This window comes from Pogonomyrmex barbatus, unplaced genomic scaffold (assembly GCF_055798465.1).
Source record: "Pogonomyrmex barbatus isolate J1 unplaced genomic scaffold, ASM5579846v1 scaffold1, whole genome shotgun sequence".
In the NCBI taxonomy this organism is placed as follows: domain Eukaryota; kingdom Metazoa; phylum Arthropoda; class Insecta; order Hymenoptera; family Formicidae; genus Pogonomyrmex; species Pogonomyrmex barbatus.
This window is the reverse complement of record NW_028297098.1, coordinates 25,983,348-26,007,385: the sequence shown is the minus strand read 5'-3', so window position 1 is coordinate 26,007,385 and position 24,038 is coordinate 25,983,348. Positions and strand designations below refer to the sequence as shown.

The 24,038-nt window shown below is 24.3% G+C and overlaps 2 protein-coding genes across 2 annotated transcripts; both read right to left on the bottom strand.

The window, feature by feature from the left end:
- Positions 1-117: 117 nt before the first annotated feature.
- Positions 118-7,126, bottom strand: LOC105423297 (cytochrome P450 4C1-like). Its single transcript, XM_089085104.1, has 13 exons — positions 6,834-7,126; positions 5,937-6,208; positions 5,488-5,597; positions 5,101-5,194; positions 3,457-3,642; positions 3,131-3,224; positions 2,791-2,893; positions 2,507-2,615; positions 2,308-2,414; positions 1,957-2,025; positions 1,527-1,695; positions 604-783; positions 118-539 (listed from the first exon to the last, which is right to left on the bottom strand). Exons 2-13 carry the CDS (start codon positions 6,091-6,093, stop codon positions 349-351), a joined length of 1,569 nt encoding a protein of 522 aa, XP_088941230.1. The 5' UTR covers positions 6,094-6,208; positions 6,834-7,126; the 3' UTR covers positions 118-348.
- A 3,929-nt stretch (positions 7,127-11,055) lies between these two features.
- Positions 11,056-17,800, bottom strand: LOC105427554 (cytochrome P450 4C1-like). The gene is made up of 13 exons (XM_089085098.1): positions 17,408-17,800; positions 17,069-17,323; positions 16,464-16,585; positions 15,289-15,382; positions 14,869-15,054; positions 14,356-14,449; positions 13,784-13,886; positions 13,496-13,604; positions 13,286-13,392; positions 12,977-13,045; positions 12,554-12,722; positions 11,888-12,067; positions 11,056-11,823 (listed from the first exon to the last, which is right to left on the bottom strand). The coding sequence occupies exons 2-13, from the start codon at positions 17,226-17,228 to the stop codon at positions 11,633-11,635; spliced, it is 1,584 nt and encodes a 527-aa protein (XP_088941224.1). The 5' UTR covers positions 17,229-17,323; positions 17,408-17,800; the 3' UTR covers positions 11,056-11,632.
- Between the last annotated feature and the right edge of the window lie 6,238 nt (positions 17,801-24,038).

The following is a 24,038-nucleotide window of genomic DNA, read 5'->3' as shown; positions in this document are numbered from 1 at the left end:
TAATAGAATAATCTCTCTCTATTGCGATAGAGAAATACATAAATATATAAAAAATATTAGTTTTAGAATGTAAGATATCTTTTAAAATGTAAGATAAATAAGATAATAATAAAAATCTTTCTATATCAGATATATTTATATTTACATTAAATTTTTTTACATTAAATTTATTATAAAATAAAATATACATTTAAACTTATTAAATATATGTACAATATATAAAGAATTAATTAAATGAATTAGTATTTTACACTAAAAAAACAAATTATAAGACAAACATAACAATTCTAATGACTGACTTTTATATCAATGTTTAAAAAAAATTAATTTTTTTTATATTTAATAAAATTATATGGCTTTAAATAAAGTCGATGGCGTACGGTCAATTGGAACACATCGTACTCGGATGGGATGTACAACATGTAATACAAAATCTGCCATGAAACGAATATTCTTTAAATAATCTATAGGTTCCAAATAAAAATTGTATATCAATGGCGCTATTATAGCTTTCATTTCCAACATAGCGAATCGTTGTCCTGTTATTCATAAATATATTAGTATTTGTTTATATAAATTCAAAATTAATATCTTTTACATTACCTATACAATTTCGAGGTCCTGCACTAAACGGTATGTAGGAATAAGGATGACGATTTTGAATTTTCTCAGGCAAAAATCTATCAGGATCGAATACATCTGGATTTGGCCAGAAATGGGAATTTCTATGAGTATCATAAATGTTGAGAAACACTGTTGTTCCAGAAGGCACCAAATATGAATCTGAAAATTATATATACATATACACACACACACACATATATATATATATATATATATATATATATATATAGGCAAATTTATAGGCATATATATATATATATATATATATAGGCAAATTTATATATAATGTTTATATACATGTGTATACTAATGTATAGCAAACATTAGTTACATTTAATATAAATGTTAGTTGTAATTTCCCATTCAATAATTAACTATAAGTAACTATTATACACATGCGTTATATAATGCGGTTACATTATTGAGTGGAAAATTTCAACTCACATTTATATTACATATAACTTCGTGTTTGCTGGAATATGTATATGTATGTATGTACCTATACACGCGCGCGCGCGGATATGTGTAGAACAAAAGATAATTTTTAAATAAAATTTATGAGAAGCAAATACATATGCTTATATATATTTTATTTAAGTTAAACTTTTTATTATTTATATTAATAATCTTGGGAAATGACAAATTTGTTACATAATTGATAAAACTAATTATAAAAATATTTTAGAAATGAGAAGTTCTATTTGAACATTATATATTTATAATGAAAAATATGTAACAGAAATAGCAAAAAGAGAATAAAACTTATTAATTATTAAAAAATTAAATTAAATCATTTCAATAATTATTAAAAAAAAAATTAAAATCAATATTTATATATTACAGGCTTTTATAAAACATTGTTTCATTGTTCTATGTCTATAATATTTGATTAATTAACCCACCTAATTTTACATCTTCTGATATGGTTCGCATTATAAAAGGCATACTAGGATATAATCTCAACGACTCTTTCAAACATCTTTCCAAATAAGACATATTATTTAATGCTGACATGGAAAGTTTCCCTTCATTTGCTTGCATTATGGCACTAATTTCATTTCTGACACATTCCTAAAAAGGAAATAAAGTTCTACATCTTTTTTAAAGGATTTTTTTTTAATTACTAATTAAATTGAATTACTGCATTATATGTACAATAAATTAATTTATTAAGTTAGAAATAAAAATAAAAATATATTTTTGCTTATGTATTTTTAAATCATTTTTTATTTAAAATATTGTTTATTTAAAAATTATTGAAAATAAAATATCAAAATCAATTAATTGTTCTAATATATTAATTAATAATATGATTACTCGTTAGAAAGTTACCTGTATATCTTTGTGCTCAGCTAGTAACAATAGCGCATAAATTACACTCATCATCACAGTATCATGACCCTATAATAAAAAAATCTTTCAAATTTCTTTTTTTTATTACATGTAGATTAAGTATACTCAATTTTTAAAATTAACAAAATAAAAAAAGCTTCTTTTTATTTCCTTTTTGTTTGATGTAGTTATTACAATTATACGCTCTTTGATACATAATAAAAAAGGTAATTATACAATCTTTCCTTCTTTCACTCTACCTCTTTATTACTCCATTAATTTCAACATAATATTCATAAGATTCAAGATACAAACGCTTGCATTTTATTCATATTGTATAGAAATGCAAACCTTCATTATGAACGTATCAATCTCTTCCCTAATGTCTATATCATTTATGTCATTATTACGAGCCACTGATATTAGATAATCCAACATAGTAAATCGTCTTTTCTTCACTTAAATTAATAAAATAAATTGAATATTAATTTTATAAAACAGTGAATATTAATTTTATAAAACAAATTTTGCCTATTTTGTGTATACATACTTCCTCCTATCATCTCCTTATCGTCTGCTTCAATGTTTGTTTCATTATCAAAATTTTTTAAATATCGTCCATCAGTGCGTTCATGATATTCTTTCCTTTTTGCAACAATCTAAAGAAAATGTATATATTTTTATTATTTTAATAATTTGTTATAATATTGTTATAAAACATAGAACATATTATCAATATTTGATTATAATATATTTAGAAGATTATATCAGATTTATTAGAATTTTATTTAAAAGAAGATTTCCACAAATTTAAATAATATCATTTGTAATCACCTTTTCAGTTAACCCATGCAATATTTTCAAATATTTGGAGTACTTTCTACCCATTGGCGTTAAAGCAAATATCATATCGAAATATAACCACGGTTTCAATGATCTATAAATTATTATATAACAAATTTTAATAAATAATTAATTTTTTAACAAGTATGATTTTTATATAACTTTTACATGTAATTTTTACAACAATTTTTAACAATTGTATTATAATGGCTTTATTTTTTTCTTTTTGGTATTAAAAAGTATAACTATGTAAGTTGATATTAATAAGTATAACTATGTTATAACTATAAAATATCCAATTAAAATTGCTATCTGTGAATTACTGAATTACCTGTAAAAGTAAATTTCTCTCACTTCATAGATTGCTTGACGATATTGCTCTTGGAACGCGCCTATTTCTTGTAAGGAAGTACCCATGACTATTTCTAAATATATGTATATATAAACATTACGCAAGTATTTATTTCTATTAAGTTGATCTTAATAATTTGATTATTATAAAATGGAAAATAGCTATTTGATTGAAAGTTCTTTTTTGTAAAATAATATATTTCAAAACTTTCAAAATTTTTAGGATGAAATAAATAAAAATTTATATAAATGTAACCGATGTTTATTCTAAGCAAATTTTTCTGTTTTATGTAGGCATTAATTTACCGCATATTACATTCATCGTGTGATGACCGATAAAGAACGCTAAATCATCGACAGTTGATCCTTTAATATTTTTCAAAGACTGTGTTATATTATTTCCTTCCTCAATTAACACTTCGACAAATTGTTTCAATATATTAGAATGAAACATAGGTGTTAATATTTTTTGCATTTTGTGCCATTTTGTTCCTATAACAAAGATATGATAATATATCAATTTTTAAGATTAAAATATATTTCGTAAACTTTGCTCAGTTTTGGGTTTTAAGACTTTATTACTATAGCATTTATTAATTACTGTCACAGAATTATTTTTCTTTTTGTATTATATATTTTTAGATATTATATGCAGCCATACAAAATTATTTTTGCAAAAAAGATAATTATATGATAAAAAAATTAATATTCTTTATTTTTTGAAGTTTTTGTATTCAAAAAGTTTATTTTATAACATTTATTTCCATAATAAATAAAGTATTTTATACAAAGTATCATTTGTAAAAAAAATATATCAAAAATAGGATGTAACTTGTAATCTTGTAAAATAAAAAAAATTTTAAAAAGATAAAATAGATTTTATATGGAAAAATTTCTATATTGAATAATCACTCGTTTTACCATTTATACAAAAGATATGACATAAAAATTTTTATACAAATTTATAATTCTATAAAAAGATTCTTATAAAAATAAAATAGATTTTATCAAACAAAAACTATAAACTTGTAGTTATTAATTTGTAATTATCAATAAAATTTAATAGAATTATTATCCTTATATAACAAACTCGATTGGTTAAACATGATATGTCAAATAGTATAATAATATTAATGTTTCGTTAATAAAGTATAATAATATTAACGTTTTGTTAAATTATTATTTCTTTCATTTGACAAGAATTTAAAATTAATTTTAAAAATAATTTTATTATTATACGAAATATATGAGCGCAAATTTTGTCACAGATTATATTGCAGATTTTAAAACATATAAAGCAATCTTAAGATCTAACATATATATAAAACTTGATTTCCTCATCTAACAATGATGATAATGTGAATGTTTCTTTAAAATTTCTTTCTTAAAATTTATGTATTTGGACTTTGCATTGTGAATTGCATTATTTTTGTTCGTAAGAACATAATTTTACGAAAAGTAAAACTAAAAATACATTTATGTCTTGGCTTATTCAACTTATAATTAAAAGTGATAAAGTGAGGACTTAGCATTCAGCAATTGCTGAGATGCAAAAATATTGACCGTACTTTAGACTCTCACATATAGATAGCTACAAGGTTATTATGATTATATCCACATAAATTAATTCTTTTTATTTATATTATATATTATATATCTTATATTATATATCTTTTTATTAATATTATATTTTTAAACTGTTTTATTAATATGATTAAAGTAAATAATATTAATATATAATATTAATATATAATAATCTAAAAATATAAATAATATTGAATAACAATATTAAATATATTTACATATATTCTTTTCGTTATATTATTTATTCAAACTTATATTTTTACATAAAAAATATATAAATTTTGTATACGTAGTTCTTCATGAAATATTATTTACTACTAACTTTTTGTTTGCTAAAATTAAAAATTCTTTTTAAAAAAAGAATACCTTTACTAGTTATTAGTCCAGTTCCCAACCAAGATTGTAATAGAATATGTAAATAACCCTTTTCAAGATGATGTTCTGTACTGCCTAATATTTTCTAAAATATAAAATGAGATTATATGAAACAACATCATTTAATCAATTATATTTTTAGAATAATGAAATGGAGAAAACGCAATATAATGTGTGCAAAAGTTTATTGCAAATACGCCATAATCACTTTATCTAAACAATCACTATGAACATTTTGAAAAATTATCTCTTACGTCGATTAATTAATAAACATTGAATTGTGCTAAGATATTTGTGAAAATTACTATTAAAATATGTTATATAATAAATTAACAAAATGAATAAGTAAGTAATTGATTTATCTTCTATATTCTTTACCTTTAAATCATCCGGATGACAAATGTTGACAAAGGCAAATGGACCTAACCAAATTTTAGAAATTGGATAATAAACCTCGTTATGCATAGATATAAGCTTCCAATAGTCTTCTAAAATATAAAAAAATATAAAATTTATTTAAAATTTATTTAAAATCAATTAATAAATTATATATAACATTTATATCTTAACGTATCCATGAAATTATTTATATGTAAATTACTAATAAAATATACTAAGATAAATAACGCGCGCGCAGTGCGCGTCTGTAGTGTGAAGTGACATAAAAAATAAAGTTAACATATACATTTTTGTAATTTGTCTTTGATCAAGCATTATACATAATTAAAATATAATTGCTATTTATTTCTTTATTACTAAAAAAAATTTGCTAATATTTTAGATAAATCAAATTATTAAAATAAAGATTTTCAAGAAGTTTTACTTACCCTGTGTAGCCTTCCAAAAAACAAAGATATGGCCGAATAATGGAAGAAACGGTACACTCGGTATGTTATTAATAAGTCGCTTGAATTTTCCATTATGATAAATATAATAATATAGTAATATGAGAAAGAAACATAGTAGCAGTAAAATAATGATCATGATTTAAAGCATAAAGTATTCCTCAATTTTGCTTTATTTCTTCTTTTAATATTTCAATATTTCATGTTAGTAATTTATATAATAAAATAATTTATATAATAAAATATAATATATGCTGTAATAAAAAATATAAGATTACATCTTATTAGTACTAATACAAATCGAAATAATAAGAAATTTATAAAACAGTTTCATAAGCAGTTTATATAAGACGGATGCGTATAAGTAATAGTAAGTATAAGTTATATAACTTTTCAAAAACACTCATTAATCATATTTTGCATAAATTTAAATTAATATGATTATATATAATAATACATTATGTGATGTATAATATTTATTCTATTTAATTAATTAAATAAATTTTTTTAGATAAATAAAAATTACTTATATTGTATATTTAATTTAATTTGAACTTTGTTTACATTAACTTTATTTTACTACTGTTCATAAAAATATTGCATTTTTTATAAAGTATATTTTATCAAAATATACTTTGTTATTTTTTTATGTATAAATTATATATATTTTTGATATTTAAAAAAGTACACTATATAATAATATTTATACTTTTAACAAGATTCCTTAATAAAAATCTTATTAAGACGAATAGATTTTATAAAATTTTTAAAAATTATCTTTGACATCTTTCACGTGAGAAAACGAATATAGAAATTATACATTTTAAAAAATTTGATGTACACTGAAATTATATTATACTTAAAAAATTTTAATCTTACCTTCAACAATGTGTTTATCTTCTTGTATTGTACATATATAACAATGAATATATATCTATTTATTTTATAAAATAATATTTTTAAGTTAATATCGATTTTTTTTAAATATTTTCTAAAAAATCTTATAAAGGTATAAAAATCTTCCACACATGTACTTATTTATAAAAACTAATTTTAAAAATGGCTTTAATTATATTTTTAAAACTGTAACTGGTAAGATTATATCTAACGAAACTTTAAATGACTTTATTTACTGATCAAAACAGAATCATTGCCATTATCTCTCTGACATATATATATATATATATATACGAACCGACTTCTTATAAATTCTACACGATAATTACTTGAGTAACTTTATTATTCAGATGTGAGATTACATCATGTCATCTCAATGTAGATGGAAACGTAATTAATGATAATGAATTATTATATCACAGATAAAAAAATTTTATATAACTTTGGAAATAATATTTATTTCCTGTGTGGGAATAAAAGGGATTTTTAATCAATATTTAATTATCGAATTGTTGATAGAATCGTCATGTTGTAAGTCATTGGAGTGTACATCCAATTTTTTTCTGCTTGTGACGGGATAAAACATAGATATAGAAGAATGTTACGTATAAAAAGATTGTTGTATCAGATATAATCCTTTTATCTTTTAATTAATATTACTGACTGAATATTATACTGAGCGTTGTATAAAGCAATGGAAAATATTCTATGTTTCGGATGTTTCGGAAATCATACATTGCATTTTACTGTATTTTATTATTGTAATATAAAATGCTTATTAATCTGCGTAATTAATTACCAATACTTAAATGTATCAATACTACTCTTTAACAAAATATATATTTCGAACTTATACTTGTAATGTTGAATGATGACAGGAGTTTGGTGATAGAAATGGAAGAGTAAAAAATTAAATATTATTAAGTAACGATTATCGGCTATTAGTTAAAAATCAATTCGCGTTGTAATGAACAGAATATTCGAAATTAGTTTAATGTATTGAATATTCTGCGATGACGCATTCGTTCATATGTGATGATCGGTGTCCGTTTTTATGAAATCTGATAATTCGTGATTTTTAACAAGCAATAATCTTCTAACAGGTATGACGGAGTGACTGTGTATTCTGAAGAACTTAATATTCAAAAAAAACAGAGAAGCGCTAGCTAGTATCTATTGTTGTTAGTAATAACATTAACACTATCATTAAATAATATTAATGTTATTAATAATGCATTAACACAATATATAGGCACGAATCGTTCAATGTGTTTTAATTATCATTTTAAATGAACAAACATACTGCAATCGATATGTTGCGTATTTGCTTCGGGAGCAAAAATCGAGCAGCAACTTATCGGACTAAAAGATTTTTTTCTCGTTAAAAACTTGTTCAACCGTTCATAGTTCAAACCGGGAGTCGCACTATTATCGTCGACATCAAATTATATATATGATTATTTTTAATGATACCGGTTGCATATAATCACGCACTCATAATGTGGTATGTTCAGTTGATTGCAATAAGCGGCTAATTGAGAATACATTTCATCTTCTATAAATAGCAATCTTACGCAGATAGCAAAACGTGCCAAAAGTACAAATTGCGAAGTTATGAAACATGTTATACCGGCAAAAATCGAGCAGCAATCCAACATGGGCTGCTGTAACAGATACTGCTAGCAAAAATGCAGCACATATCGAGCAAGCTCTGCATCATAACATGCTGCAAAAATGCTGTAAAAATTGAACAAAGCTTGTCATCATAAATACATCAAAATTCAAGCATTTTGTGTTGCCACAATATATTCAACAGAAAGTACTCCAAAATTTAGCTTGATATGCCATCAAGACATGTTGCAAAAATGTAATAAATATCTGACATCTATTTATTCTTTCACACTGTGACAGTAGAAATGCAGCAAGAATGCAACACGATCTGTAACGTCAGATACTGGCAGCAAAAACGCAGCAGAAACAGAGTGTAGTGTGCCATTACATCGTGACGGCAAAACTTCGACAGATATAAAGCATGATCTGCCTTATCAGTGTGTCGGCAGAAACGCAGTAGAATCGAGTACAGTGTGCCGTCACAACGTTGACGACGACAACATTGCTGTCAAGTATATGGCGCGATTTGCTTCATCAGCTGTCAAGAGAAACGCAACAGAAATCGAGCACAATGTGCTCGTCACGTCGTGGCGGTAAAATTATAACAGAAATCAAATAGGGCCTGCTGGCATAATCTGCCAGCAAATCAGCAACAGAAATCGTACAAAACTCTGCGTCTGTCACTAAACACAATAATTAGAAAACTACCGCTAAGCTGCGGTCCGTTTTTCGCATGCAAAATTTATCAAACTTTCTATATAAGCGAAATCATATTCGACATTTAAACATGCATTTATTATTTACGTATTTTTATGTATGCGCTTGATGCAAGACAATTAGTCCAACGAGATAGTTAATGAAGTGTAGTACCTGGGAAATAGTACATTATGTAAAATGTACAATGTTTGTTCATATATATTATTTGATACGTTATGTAAGAATCAAAGGAATCATAACTTATATTTTCAGGAAGCTTTTTATAACTTATTTGTGCTGTAAAAAATATATTATAATTTCATCATTAGTAAAATAATTAAAAATTACTCTTCTAAAATAAGAGATAGAAAAAATAATAGACATTTTTCAAAATTTTTTAGTAATAACAATTTAAATATTTACGAAACAGAATTTGCATGATTTTTGTTGTTAATTTGCCAGCAAGTTATATTAGCAGGGCCTATTCGATTTCTGCTGCGTTTTTGCCGTCACATATCGTAACGACACACTGTGCTCGATTTCTGTTGCATTTCTGCCGACACAGTTGATGAAGCAGATCACGCCATATACCTGCCGCAATTTTATCGTCACGTCGTGACGGCTGAGCACACTGTGCTCGATTTCTGCTGCCAGTATCTGATATGGCAAACTTTGCACGATATCTGCTACATATCTGCTGCCACAATGCAAGACAGCAAGCAATGCTCGATTTTTATCGTCATTTTTGTCGTCATTCTATGATGAGAAGGCGTGCCGCAAAAAACTAAGCTTAATTGGGAAGCAGCAGCTTGAAATCTGCTGCGAAGTCATAATCGGATCTGCTGGCATAATGTTGGCATACTGCTGGCATTTTGCTATTTGGGTTAATCGGCAAGATTTTGATTTATTCATTTGTCATTTTCCTTGACTAAGCACTACAGACGCGCGCTAAGCGCGCGCCATTTATTTTTTTAAATAGAAGCAAAAATTATTATACTGTTATATCATTAATCTTTGTCGTCATAACAACTTTTAAAATGATCTTCGCGACAGCCTCACGAAGTAAGTGTAATAAGAGAACTAATCAGCGTCGCGGAAAAGCGTCAACAATATTTCCGGAAATGCGAGTATCTCTTTGCATACCTTTTTTTCAGAAAAGATTTTTTTTCTGAACACAACATGAGTTGTTCAGTAGCTGTTACGTAACAAACATTTAATGCCAACTTATTAATAAATTATCATTTTTTTTTTTAACAATTCCTAGTTAATAATGTTCAGTCTAACTTGGTCAGAGATTAGCAGCATGAAACGAGAAGCTGAATCTTAATTGTTTGGATTATTTAGATATTAGATTGACCTTGATGATTATTTTTTCTCTCATAACATTTACCAGTCTTCGTAGTCCAGATGTATGGTAATTACATGTATAGTAATAATGATTCGATTTGAATTGACGATTATATAATGGTTGAATTTTAGATTTTAGATGTGGTTCTTGTAAGAAATAAGAAGATCGGTTTGAAATGCAAATTTAAGTGAAAAATTGTTTCTTGCAAATTTTATATTTTTGCTGTAACTTCTAAATAAAGTATTTAATGATCTATATTCATACAATATTTTTTTCTTATTTTATCTTATAGAACATACTGTTAAAGTTTAGGATACGGAAAATTTGGGCACCTTGTAGATATTTTTTCGCTTTTAACATAAAAAATTGCTCGTATATGATAGAGATATATACATTTTATCTCATCGCGCGCTTGCAATTTTCATAAATTAATAACTTGTTAACTATTGCGAAAATCGCAAAATAGTACAGAACTTTTCGACTCAGTTTAGTCTACTCTACCTGACAACAAAACAGTAGTGACGAGTAGTGACGAGTGAACAAAAGACAAACAGTTTGGAGTACATTTAATAATAAAAGATACATAAAAAAATTGCTCGTATATGATAGAGATATATACATTTTATCTCATCGCGCGCTTGCAATTTTCATAAATTAATAACTTGTTAACTATTGCGAAAATCGCAAAATAGTACAGAACTTTTCGACTCAGTTTAGTCTACTCTACCTGCATATGACCATTTATGCTTGGCCATTTTTTAGAGGATACCCTGTATATATATCTCTATATACATATATTGAAAATATTCTTGTTGTCAGATATGAAATATAATTTGGTAAATAAGATAATAATAAATACTTTATAAACTAGATACATTTTAAGATATATAAAATTTACTTATATATTAAAATATAACTTATATGTTATGTATATAGTTATTATATATTTTCAAATATATTTAAAATTACATGTATTTTTCAAACATTTTAGGAATTAAAAAATAAAATAGTGTCTTACATTAAGAAAATAACTGTATTATTTTAAAAAATACAATTTCAGGAAGATTGTATGATATTAAGAAATTTTTCAAATCATTTAAATTCATTTCTTCTTATTTAATAAAAATTATATAGTTCTAAATGAAGTCGATGGCGTATGATCGATTGGAATGCATCGTAATCGAATAGGATGTACAGGACGATTTACAATATCCAATTTCAAACGAACATCCTTTAAATAATCTATAGGTTCCAAATAAAAATTGTATATCAATGGCGCTATTATAGCTTTCATTTCCAACATAGCGAATCGTTGACCTGTTATTTATAAATATATTAGTATTTATTTATATAACTTTAAAATTAATATCTTTTATATTACCTATACAATTTCGTAGTCCTGCACTAAATGGTATATAGGAATAAGGATGACGATTTTGGATTTTCTCAGGCAAAAATCTATCTGGATCGAATATTTCTGGATTTGGCCAAAAATTGGGATCTCTATGAGTGCTGTAGATATTGAGAAATAATGTTGTTCCAGAAGGCACCAAATATGACTCTGAAAATAATGTATATGTATTTTGATAAATAATTTGTATATAATATTTATATATAAATGTAATATGTTATATATGTTATATATGTATATGTACACACACACACACACACACACGCGCGCGCGCGCGCGCGCACGCACGCACGCACGCACGAAACAAAAGATAATTTCTAAACAGTAATAAAATGTGTGGAAAATAAATGTATATGCTTATAAATCATTTTATTTAAGTACAATTTTTTTACATTTAGGTTATTAATTTTGTTGAGAAATTTGATACATAATTAGCGAAATTGATTAAAAATATTAAATATGGCAATTAGAAATTAGATTTAAAACATTTCTAATTAAGAAATGATAGAAATAGAGTTTGGTATAATTTAATTACTAAAATATTCAGCAAAATTAATGCTTATATATTAATGCTTTTATAAAATATTTTTTTCTTACTGTCCTATATCTACAATATTTATTTATTTAATTACTCACGTAGCTTTACATCTTCTGATGAGACTCGCATCATGTAAGGAACACTAGGATATAATCTCAATGATTCCTTCAAACATCTTTCCAAGTAAGACATATTATTTAATGCCGACATGGAAAGTTTTCCATCATTTGCTTGCATGATGGCATTAACTTCCTTTCTGACACATTCCTGTCATGAAACAAAGTTTTCTTTAATGGTTTTTGTGTGATTGTTAATTAAATTAAAGTGCTACATCACTTGCATATAAGGTAATTTTTTCTAAATAAAAACAAAAAGATGTTTCTGTATTTTAAATTAATACTTTTTCATCTATTACAGATTATTTAATAAAAATAAAACATCAAAGTTAATTAATTTTTTTAATATATTAATTAATAGTATGATTCATATCATTTACTGATTAAAGTTATTGTACTAAATACCTGGATATCTTTGTGTTCAGCTAGTAACAATATCGCAAAAGTTAGAGCCATCGCTACAGTATCATGTCCCTGTTATGTAAAAAACTTTTTTAAATTTATTTTCTTATTTTACGCAAATTATATATAATCCATTCAAACCAGTAAATTATAAAATATTTTCTTTTATTTTTTTTATTTGATAAAATTATTTACAATTACATGCTCCTTTGTAATAAAATAGACAATGTCACAATATCTTCCCCCTCTTTCTCCTTTATATCTGTTCTTTTCTTAATTTCTATACAATATCAAGAAAATATAAATATTTACTTCAAATATGAATGTATCGACTTCCTCTCTAATGTCTCTATCACTCATTTCATTAGTGCGAGCCTCCAATATAAGAAGATCCAACATAGCAAGTCGTTTTTTCTTCACTTAACGGATAAATAATTTATGAATAATATTATTAATTAAAATAATTTATGAATAATATTATTAATTTGATAAAAAAATATTTCACATTCTATGTATACATACTTCCTGTCATCTCCTTATCATCTTCTTCAATTTCATTTATACTGTTTGCAAAGTTTTTTAAATATCGTCCATCAGTGCATTCATGATATTGTTTTCTTTTTGCAATAACCTAAGAAAAAGATATATTTTATTATTTTAATAGTCTGCTATAATACTACTATAGGATGTAGAACAGATTGTCAATAAATTATACTGTATTCAGTTGATTATATTAAACTTATTAACTATTATAATCTCATTTAAGGAAAGATGTTCACAAATTTAAATAAAACAATAGAGCTCACTTACTTGTTCAGTAAATGCATGCAATATTTTCAAACATTTAATTTGCCTTCTACCTATTGATGTTAAATTAAATATTATATCGAAAATTAACCATGGATTTAGGAATCTGTAAATTAATATATAACATATTATAATTTAATAAATAATTTATTTTTTATGAAATATATTTTTTATAGCTTTATATGTAATTTTCGCAGTATCTTAACAATCTTAACAACTGTACTTTTACAGCTTTATTTTCTCTTTTTGATATAAAAATAATTTGATATAACATATAATTGATAATCATAATAATTCGAGTTAGCGAAATTAACGTTAGTGTGCACGTCGGATGAGCACGGTATGTTATTTTTGTAATACACTGAGGATGACTCAAACTAGAGTCGAAACATATGTTATATATTTTTTTTAAGTTGTAATAAAGAATGTCAATTGCGCACCGTAAACAGCGCTGATTCTCATTTGTTCTTTTACTGCATCATAACAAATAATTGATATTATAAATAAATTATATTTGTAACTATGTAATATAAAAAAATTCAATAAAAATTAATTATTATTTATATATGAATTACCTATACATTATAATTTCTCCCATTTCGTGAATTGCTTGGCGATATTGCGCTTGGAATTCGTCCATTTCATGTAATGATGTGCCCATCGCAGTTTCTAAGTACATGTATCAACATTATTTAGTGTAATTCCCTCATTTGATATTATTATTGATTTTAATAATGTGAACATTATAAAATGAAAAACAGCTTTGATTAAAACCCATATCTTCGATCTTTTCTTTTAAATTGAAATTTTCAAATTTTTTAAGATTAGATATTTTATATACATGCACACACACACACACACACCGCGCGCGCGCGTGCGCGCGCGCGTGTGTGTGTGTGTGTGTGTGCATGTATATAAAATATCTAATCTTAAAAAATTTGAAAATTATATATATGTATAATTTTTAAATTGTGTGTGTGTGTGTGTGTGTGTGTGTGTGTGTGTGTGTGTGTGTGTGTACGTGTATACAAAATATCTAATCTTAAAAAATTTGAAAATTTTTATAAAAAATATATATATATATTTACCACATATTGCATTCAACGTATGATGACTGATAAGGGATGTTAAATCATCGATAGTTGAGCCTTTAATATTTTTCAAAGACTGTGTTATATTATTTCCTTCTTCAATTAACACTTCGACGAATTGTTTCAATATGTTAAAATGAAACGTGGGTGTTAGTATTTTTCGTCTTTTATGCCATTTTGTTCCTATAATAACATACACATATGTTTGCTAATTCGTAATATTGTTTCGTTATTCACAATAGATTTTATCAATCAATCAGCGTCAACTTATATTTATTCATAAAATATAATATTATATACATATACTCGGAGATGGGTGGAGCGCGCGCGGCGAGGGGAAGGATAGTAGCCGCCGCTCACTTTTCCCATTCGTCCTACAGGTATATCTATTAGAAACAAAACTTCTTTCTACGATACCTTCACTAGTTAATAGTCCAGTTCCTAACCAAGAATGTAAAAGTCCATATAAAAGACCTTTTGCAATATGCTGTTTTGTATTGCTTAATATTTTCTAAAACAAGAAAATAAGAAAAAACAGATGAAACAAAATAATATTTTAAATTATATTTTAATAAATAATGAAATATAGAAAATGGAATATATAACGTACAAAAGTTTATGCAAATACATTGTAATACCTAATCACTATAAAAATCACAGTAAAAAATATTTTGTATTTGTGTTAAAATTAATTTTTGTTAAAATTTTTGTGTTGAATTTCTAACGTAATCAAGTATTAATTTAACATAACGTGATTGTATTATTTAAAAATTTTGTTAAATCGATATTCAACATTTCTTAACGTTTATATAATAATTTATAGGTAAGTGAATAAATAACATAAAAATAATGTAGTTTTAAAATATAAATTTTAAGGTAAATGAAGAAAACGTATGTGTTAATTTAATGTATGATAAATATTAATTTTACTGAAGAAATTAATTTACTGGGTTCTGTGCCATTAATTATACATTTTACATGTAAAACTGTATAGATATGATTTGTGTTATTTTCTCTCTGTAGCAGTTATAATTTATTAAATGAACATATTTCAGATATTAAATATTACATCGTCGTTTTTTTCATTTCCTATCTTTGTGTTGATTTTACATTTTGATTTAATCAATATATTGAACAATTCTTATAAAACAATTTTTATAATAAATAAAAATAACATCCTGTTTCAGTTACATTTAACATAAATGATAAGTTAACATTAAATTTGCTTACCAAATTATGTCAAAGCTTTACGTTTCTTGTATTAATTTATTATAAAATATTTGACTTTCTAACATATTCGTCTTATGTAAAATTGACATAAAAATTTGGACCGTTTGGGACATGCGAAATATGTTATATTTAACACAAAAATTTTTATAGTGTATGAGTAATTATTATGAATTATTTAAAAAAACTAACTCTTATTAATACTCTCATTAATAATTTAATAATTGACATTAAATAATTTACACTATGCTAGGATTAGATATTTATAAAAAATATTATTAAAATATCATATAAATAATAAAATAATAAATTAATAAAATAAATAAATAATGATAAATGATTGACTTATATTCTTTGGTTTTTACCTCTAAATCATGTGGATGACAAATACTGACAAGAACCATTCCAAAGTGACAAGGACTAAGCCAAAACTTCCAAATTGGATAATAATATTTAGAATATACACGTAAAAATTTCCAAAGATCTTCTGAATAATAAAAAACATAAAATTTAGTAATAAATGACATAAATTTAATATTTTGATGTATGTATCAATAAAATTATTTGTGCATGCATTATTAATAAAATATAAATTTGATTTTGTTATTTAATTTATTGACGTTTTTATTTAGTAGAACTGATTTATTTCAATGTATTATGGAACTATTGAAGAATAAAAGACAAAATCTTTTCTATTTCTGCGCTCTGATCATAATATAAATTCTTTTTTGTATTCAAATATATTATTTACAAATATATTATTAATATATATAAAATTAAAATTAAACTAAATAAATGTTGTTATGTAAATATAAAAGTAGACGTAACATATACATTTTTGCAATTTATTTTTAACCAAACACTATACACAATTGAAATGTTATGCTATTTATTTCTTTGTTATTAATTTTGTTAATAAATATTTTGGATAAATCAAATTATTAGAATAAATTTAAGAGATTTTACTTGCCTTGCGAAGCTCTCCAGAACATTAAACCATGGCCAAGCAATGAAAACGACGGTATACTCGGTATATTGTTAATAAGTCGCACGAATCTTCCGTTATAAAGGATATAGTAATATAATAATATAAGAAAAAAGATACACAATAATAGTAAAATAATAATCATGATCAATGATTTTAAAGTATAAATTTCTCTTCAATTTTGCTTTAGTTCTTCTTTTATTATGAATATTAATAATTCATAATATTATATAATATATGCTGTAATAAAAAATAAAAAAATTATATCTTATTAGCATATCAATGCAAATTGAAATAATATAAAATTTAAATTAATATGATTACATATAATCATACGATATACAATATTTATTCTATTGTTGCGCTCGCTGCGGGTACTCGCACGTTTCACTCTCGCAAGATAAGTAAGACCGTTTTATTAGAAAGAGCGAACTTTATTAACTTTTAGAATCAAGTAAATCAAAAGTAATCGAAGCTGTTTTGCAGTTCTGTCATAATCGAAGAATAAAGCAACAACTCGTCGAGACTACCAAAACATTCCGCATTACGTCAGGAAATGATCTCTTTCTAAATCGATCTTCAGGGGCAACGACGAGCGAATCACTGCTTAATGTTACAATGTTGCGCATGCGGAGTATATTCGCACGTTTCACTTTTGCATTCAATCATTCGCAAGAGAGAAACAAGATTATTTTATCACAAAGATCCAACTTTATTAATCTTTAGAATCAAATAAATCAAAATAATAGGAGCTCTACAGCTCTGTCACAATCGAAGGACAAAGCAACAACTCGTCGTCAAGATCATCGAAACATTCACGTCGGCGGGAACAATTTTCTCTTTCTAAATCAATCTTCGGATCACCGCTCTGTTATAATATTTTTAAAAAAGTCATTCAAAAATAAATTACCTATTTTTATTTTTATTCTCTTTTCTTATATTAATAATTAATAATTTATATTTAATGTTTGAATATTAAATAAATAAAAGTTACATGTATATTTTATTTTACTAAGAACAACTCTATTTATTTTATATTAACTACATTTTACTGAACTGTAGATAAAAATATTTTTTGTGTAGATAAAAGTATATTTTGTAAATATATATATATATATATATATATATATATATATATATATATTTATAAAATATTATTTTTATTAATATAAATATAATTTGTACGTGGTTTGTTTTTAGGCTTTATAAAATAATTAAACTTTACAGCTATCTATTTAATCAAGAAAAGAAATATTATAAATATTATAAATATAATTAACACATAAAAAACACATTTTACAAATGTAATTAAGTATGACATATAAAATTTATTTTATATTTTAATCTATTGTAAATAAAAATTAAGTAGAATTTTTTTGGTTTTAATATTATCATCTAATATAAATATAATGATCATAACAAAGCCTTATATAATATATTAATTATAATCAGTCTATATTATTAATTAATATATTGACAGACTGATGTCGATAAACAGTATTAAAGCAATATCAAATAATTTAATATATAATAGATATGATACTGATGACCGATATTGTGTCAGACTTATCATCGCAGTGTCATGTCAATATTGAATCAATCATCATAGCAGCTTACTAATATTAAAATATCAGTAAAATATCAGTAAATACCTGATATTGGGCTAAAATTGGATTATTTGTAAATTACCACTTAGGATTTATGTACATAAATGTGTATCTATCTTTGATGATGTCGCATACGCATACATTCATATACTCGTAATGTGTTATTTTCGTTATTTGCAGTTGCATTAATCGCAATAAGTAGCTAATTGAAAATATGTTCGATCTTCAACAAATGATTTCAAATGATTCTTCGGAATCAACAAAACTTTGATCGGTTAACTTGACCTTGTTTTCTTGACTTTTTTTCTCAATACATCCTCAAACAGTACAAAGTTGACTGTTAGTCGACTATAAGTCGGCAGAAGAAATCTAAAGTCGACTTTAGTTAGACTAAATGTCAACTTATAGCCGATTAATAATCGACGAATGTCTCAACTATAATCGATTACAAATCAGCCATCAGTCAACTTAAAGTCTTTATGACAATTATAAACCGACATTTTTTACATGATTATGACTAACTTTTACAGAAAAGTCGACTTTACAAATCGACTTGAAGTCGACTAAAAGAAGTCGACAATTAGTCGTCAAATAGTCATTTGTGCTGTATGGGTCATTGTTATGAATTGTTGTATAGCTCTTATATGACAAACAATAAAAAATATAAATGTCATTTTTCATTGATAAATTATTTTTTCCTTTCTTAATTCCTAGTAAATGGCGACCTTAATGTAACTTGAAGTTAGCTATACGTGCTTGAGGTTAGCACACATGCTTGAAGTTACGTTACGCGCGCGCGCGGTGTGTGTGTGTGTGTGTGTGTGTGTGTTTAAATATCATTAAGAATTCAAAGATGAGATACAATATGAGATGGAAAATTTGGGCATATTCTGTATATATTTTCTCGCTTTTAATATAACCTGACAATAAGATAGTGTGGCGAATAAACAAGAGAAGACTGTTAAATAGTTTGGACATTTAATAATAAAAGATGCATTAAAAATTTCGCTGTTTCTTGTATATGATAGAGAGATAATATATTAAAAATATCCTTGTTGTAGGATATAAAATATATTTCGATAAATAAGATAATAAAAATATTAAATATTAAATGTGATAATAAAAATATTAAATCAGTAAATTTTGTGTGTATATTTACAAAAATGTGGTTTATATACATATAAATCATATTTTCGTAATATTTATAAAATAAAAATATACTGTATATAGTAACATTTAAAAGAATTTATTCTAATGAAAATCTTATTAAAGTGACTTTTGCATCATTTTTAAAAATTATCTTTAATATCTCTTATATAAAGAAACGAACATATAAATTGTATATTTTGTGCAATTCAATGTACGTTTAAATTATTTTATAGCTAAAAGAAATTTTAAATCTTACTTTCAAGAGTGTGTTTATTTTCTTGTAATGAAGATAACAAAGAATAGATATCTATTTATTTCATAAAGTAATATTTTTAAATTAATATTTTTATTTCAATATCTTAATATTTCTAGAAAATCTTATAAAGATGTAAAACTCTTACACTTATTATACATTTATTTTTAAAAATCAATTTTAAAAGTGCTTTTACCTGTATTTATATAATTGCAACTAGTGAAATTATATCTAATGAAACTTTGGATCAGTAACTTCATTTCTGATCATAACAGAATGACTGTCATTATCTTTTGGATATGAAATAATTGCTTGAGCAATTATCATGTAGGATTATCATAGGATTTACAAGATGTTATTACTTGTTTACTTACGAATCGGATATATTATCATATTATTATTGTATCATATGACATATCATTTTGATACGTTAAATTATGAAATGACAGCAATAAAGTGTAATAAAAAATAATAAATAATAAAATAAAATAATAAATGATAGTTAAAAAAGTATATTATAAATATTATAAAATATTATAATATTTATATATTTAATATTCGCATAATATAATATGTGTAACAATATTTTTACATTGTGATTTTTATATTGTGATTTTTATATTGTGACTTTTTTGTAATATATAGGTCGCCTATTTTTGTAATATATAGGTCGCCTGCATTGCAAGTTTATTTTAAATGATTAAACAACGTTTTTTAATTATTACATGTGTGTGTATATATTAAATCAATTTCATATATATTGAACATTACAACGTCACTACAACGTACGTTAATTACTTTCTAAAATTATGTTTTTTAGTTGAAAATATAAAATTCAGATTCTATCAATTTGTATCATAATTATGTACATATCTATTTCATGCTATGAATAATTATCATGGATATCAAGAAAATACTCATATAATTAAACATCTTTAACATTTAATTGGTTAATATGTCAAAGAAAGCATAAAATAAAGTATTTTCAACTTGCAATCTTCTTATCCACAACAATTCCTACGTATGAATACATGTGAAAAATCATATCAAAATGTATGGTCTTTGAGTTAATAATTATCCTCGCAGTTCGAAGTAAAAAAAATGAACAATTCCATTTGCATCACAAAAAAGCGACAATTTTTTCTAATAACAAATTATTTGTAATGATATTATTGTCAATTAAAATAAATATATTTATGTTTCATATTTCAGAATAACATATTTAAATAACATATTTAAATACGCATTTACTTATTTAATCATTATTTTATTTTTTTTATTTAATTTGACTTTAAAAAGATACAATTATAGTATATAATATTTTTTTTATATTGTTCAAAGAACTTCAAAATTGGTAAAATATAAAATCTAAAAATTCCTCTCTTGATGTTTTTTTGTGCGCAAGCTTTTTTATACGCATGCCTTTATTAATAAATATAATCTTTTTATTAATATATATAAATATAATTTATACGCGGTTTGTTTTTAGGTTTAGGTTTATAAAGTAATTAAACTTTATAGTTATTTATTTAATCAAGAAAAGAAATAGCATATTTTATAAATATACTTACTAAGAGTGGTGACATATAAATAATATATAATATAATTAATATAATTATATAATATAATTATAGGTAAAAAGTAAAATTTTTTTGGTTTTAATGTTACTAGCTAATATAAATGTAATGATCATATAATAAAAGCCTTATATAGTATAATAATATTACAATAGCAATCAGTCCATATCATTTATTGATATCGGTAGACTGATATCAGAAAACAGTATTAAAACAATATCAAATAATCTAATATAGATATGACACTGACAACTGATACTGCATCAGAATTACTATTCCAATGTCATGCCAATATTAAATCAATCATCACAGTAGCTTATTAATATTAAAATATTAATATTAAAATACTCGATATCGAGCTAAAATTAGATTATTTGTAAATTCTAAGTGGGAATGATTTATTTATGTACATAAATATGTATTCATCTTTGATGGATGATGTTAGCAGCATACACATACATTTATACACTCGTAATGTATTGTTTTCGTGCAGCTGTATTAATCGCAATAAGCAGCTAATTAAAAACATGTTCTGTTTTCGATAAATGATTCTATCTCAATCAGCAAGACTTTGATCGATTAATTTGACCTTGTTAGTTTTTTTGATTTCTGTTTTCAATATATCATTGTTACGAATTGATCAATGGCTGTTATGTGACAAACATTAAAGATCAGTTTTCATTGATAAATTATCTTTTCTTTTTCCAATTCCTAGTAAATAGCAATTTTAATATGACTTGAGATTAGCTGACGGTTTTTGAGAAGCTCTCTTGTCTAGATTGTCTAGATAATTAGCCTCGGTGGCTTTTCTCTCATAATAGCCATCAAATCAATTTATCTTTTTCCACTTCGAGCTTAATACTTGCTTGGAGTTAACGTGTGCCTCGAAAAGTTTGCTGAGATGTGATGGAATTTGATATTTTCATGGACAACTGTAGAATTCTGTAAAGTATCGGCGCAAAAAACTTTATTTAAAATTAGTCCACGCGCAATTATAATCGACAAAAATTTTTGGCGAGTGGTTTTACGACTGCTTTTCACATGTGTTCTATACTGCGAGGGAACCTGATAATTTGACATTTTGCGAAGAAAAAGAGACGTACGAGAGATATCGGACATTGAAATGGAAATGGAATAACTTTGTAAATACATGTCTTGTCAATTAATAAAATTGATCGTTTTTTCTTATTTATTTGAATCAATATATTTTAATAATTTATATTTGAAAAAAAAGATTTAAAATTTTATGAGTTTTTTTCTATAAAGATTATTTTTAAAGCCACATTTTATTTATTTCAGTAACAGATGAAAAGCAAAAAGATTTGATACATACATAAGAATTAATTTTTAAAATATCATTTTCAGCAGCTATAATTTGAATGAATAGTATATTTGTCTATTACGGAATCATAGTTGCAGATTAATTTTGTTATTATTGGGGCAATGAGTAACGAATTTTTTAAATTAAAGTAACGAATTTATAAAATTAATATTAAATTTTATATTGTATATATATGTATATACATATTTATGATAATTAAATATACTTTCTTGGATTCGTTCGCCTAAAATGAATAGAGTTAAATAGTTTAAAATTTATGTATATTTAATCCTGGAATAAAGCTATTTATTAATTTATTTTATTTTACAATAATACACTTATACTTACAGATTTTACGAAACAAAACTGTATTGATAAATCACTATTTTTTTATCCTTTTTCACATTTTTTTTGCAAGACATCTATATTAATTGCTCCAAATTTATAAGACAATTACAATTATAAACAATTCTTGGACAATATACACTTAATAAAACTTATTAACTTATTTAAATTGATTGCATCTTTAAGTTTTTAAGTAAATATTTAGGAAAGAGAAGAGAATAACAGAAATAACAGGTGATAAAGAGAGAGAGAAAGGGAGGAGAAAGGAAAAATAAAAAAAATTTTTAAATATGTTAATTATTAATATGCAATATTCATTCTTTGTAAATATGAAAAGATTTACTAAAATTTTGTTTATAATATATATTTCTCAGTAAAGGCGAGAAAGAAGAATTATTAAAAAATATTTATTTGCATATGATCATTATACTTCTTATTTATTTGTTTTCCCTCTTTCTATATTTATCAGAATTAAATCAAATTAGTGCGCGCGCGCGCGTGTGTGTGTGTGTGTATATGTAGTATATTCAGAAATTCTCTTTCTAATTATACACGATTTACTAATTATAAAATGTTCATTTAATAAATATTTGTAAATTTAAAATTAAAAATTAAATATTGTTTGCAAATTTTATATTAATGTTACATTTATAAAAAGTCAGGTAAAAATTTCGGATAAAAAACTTTTGCAATGTTAAAAGCT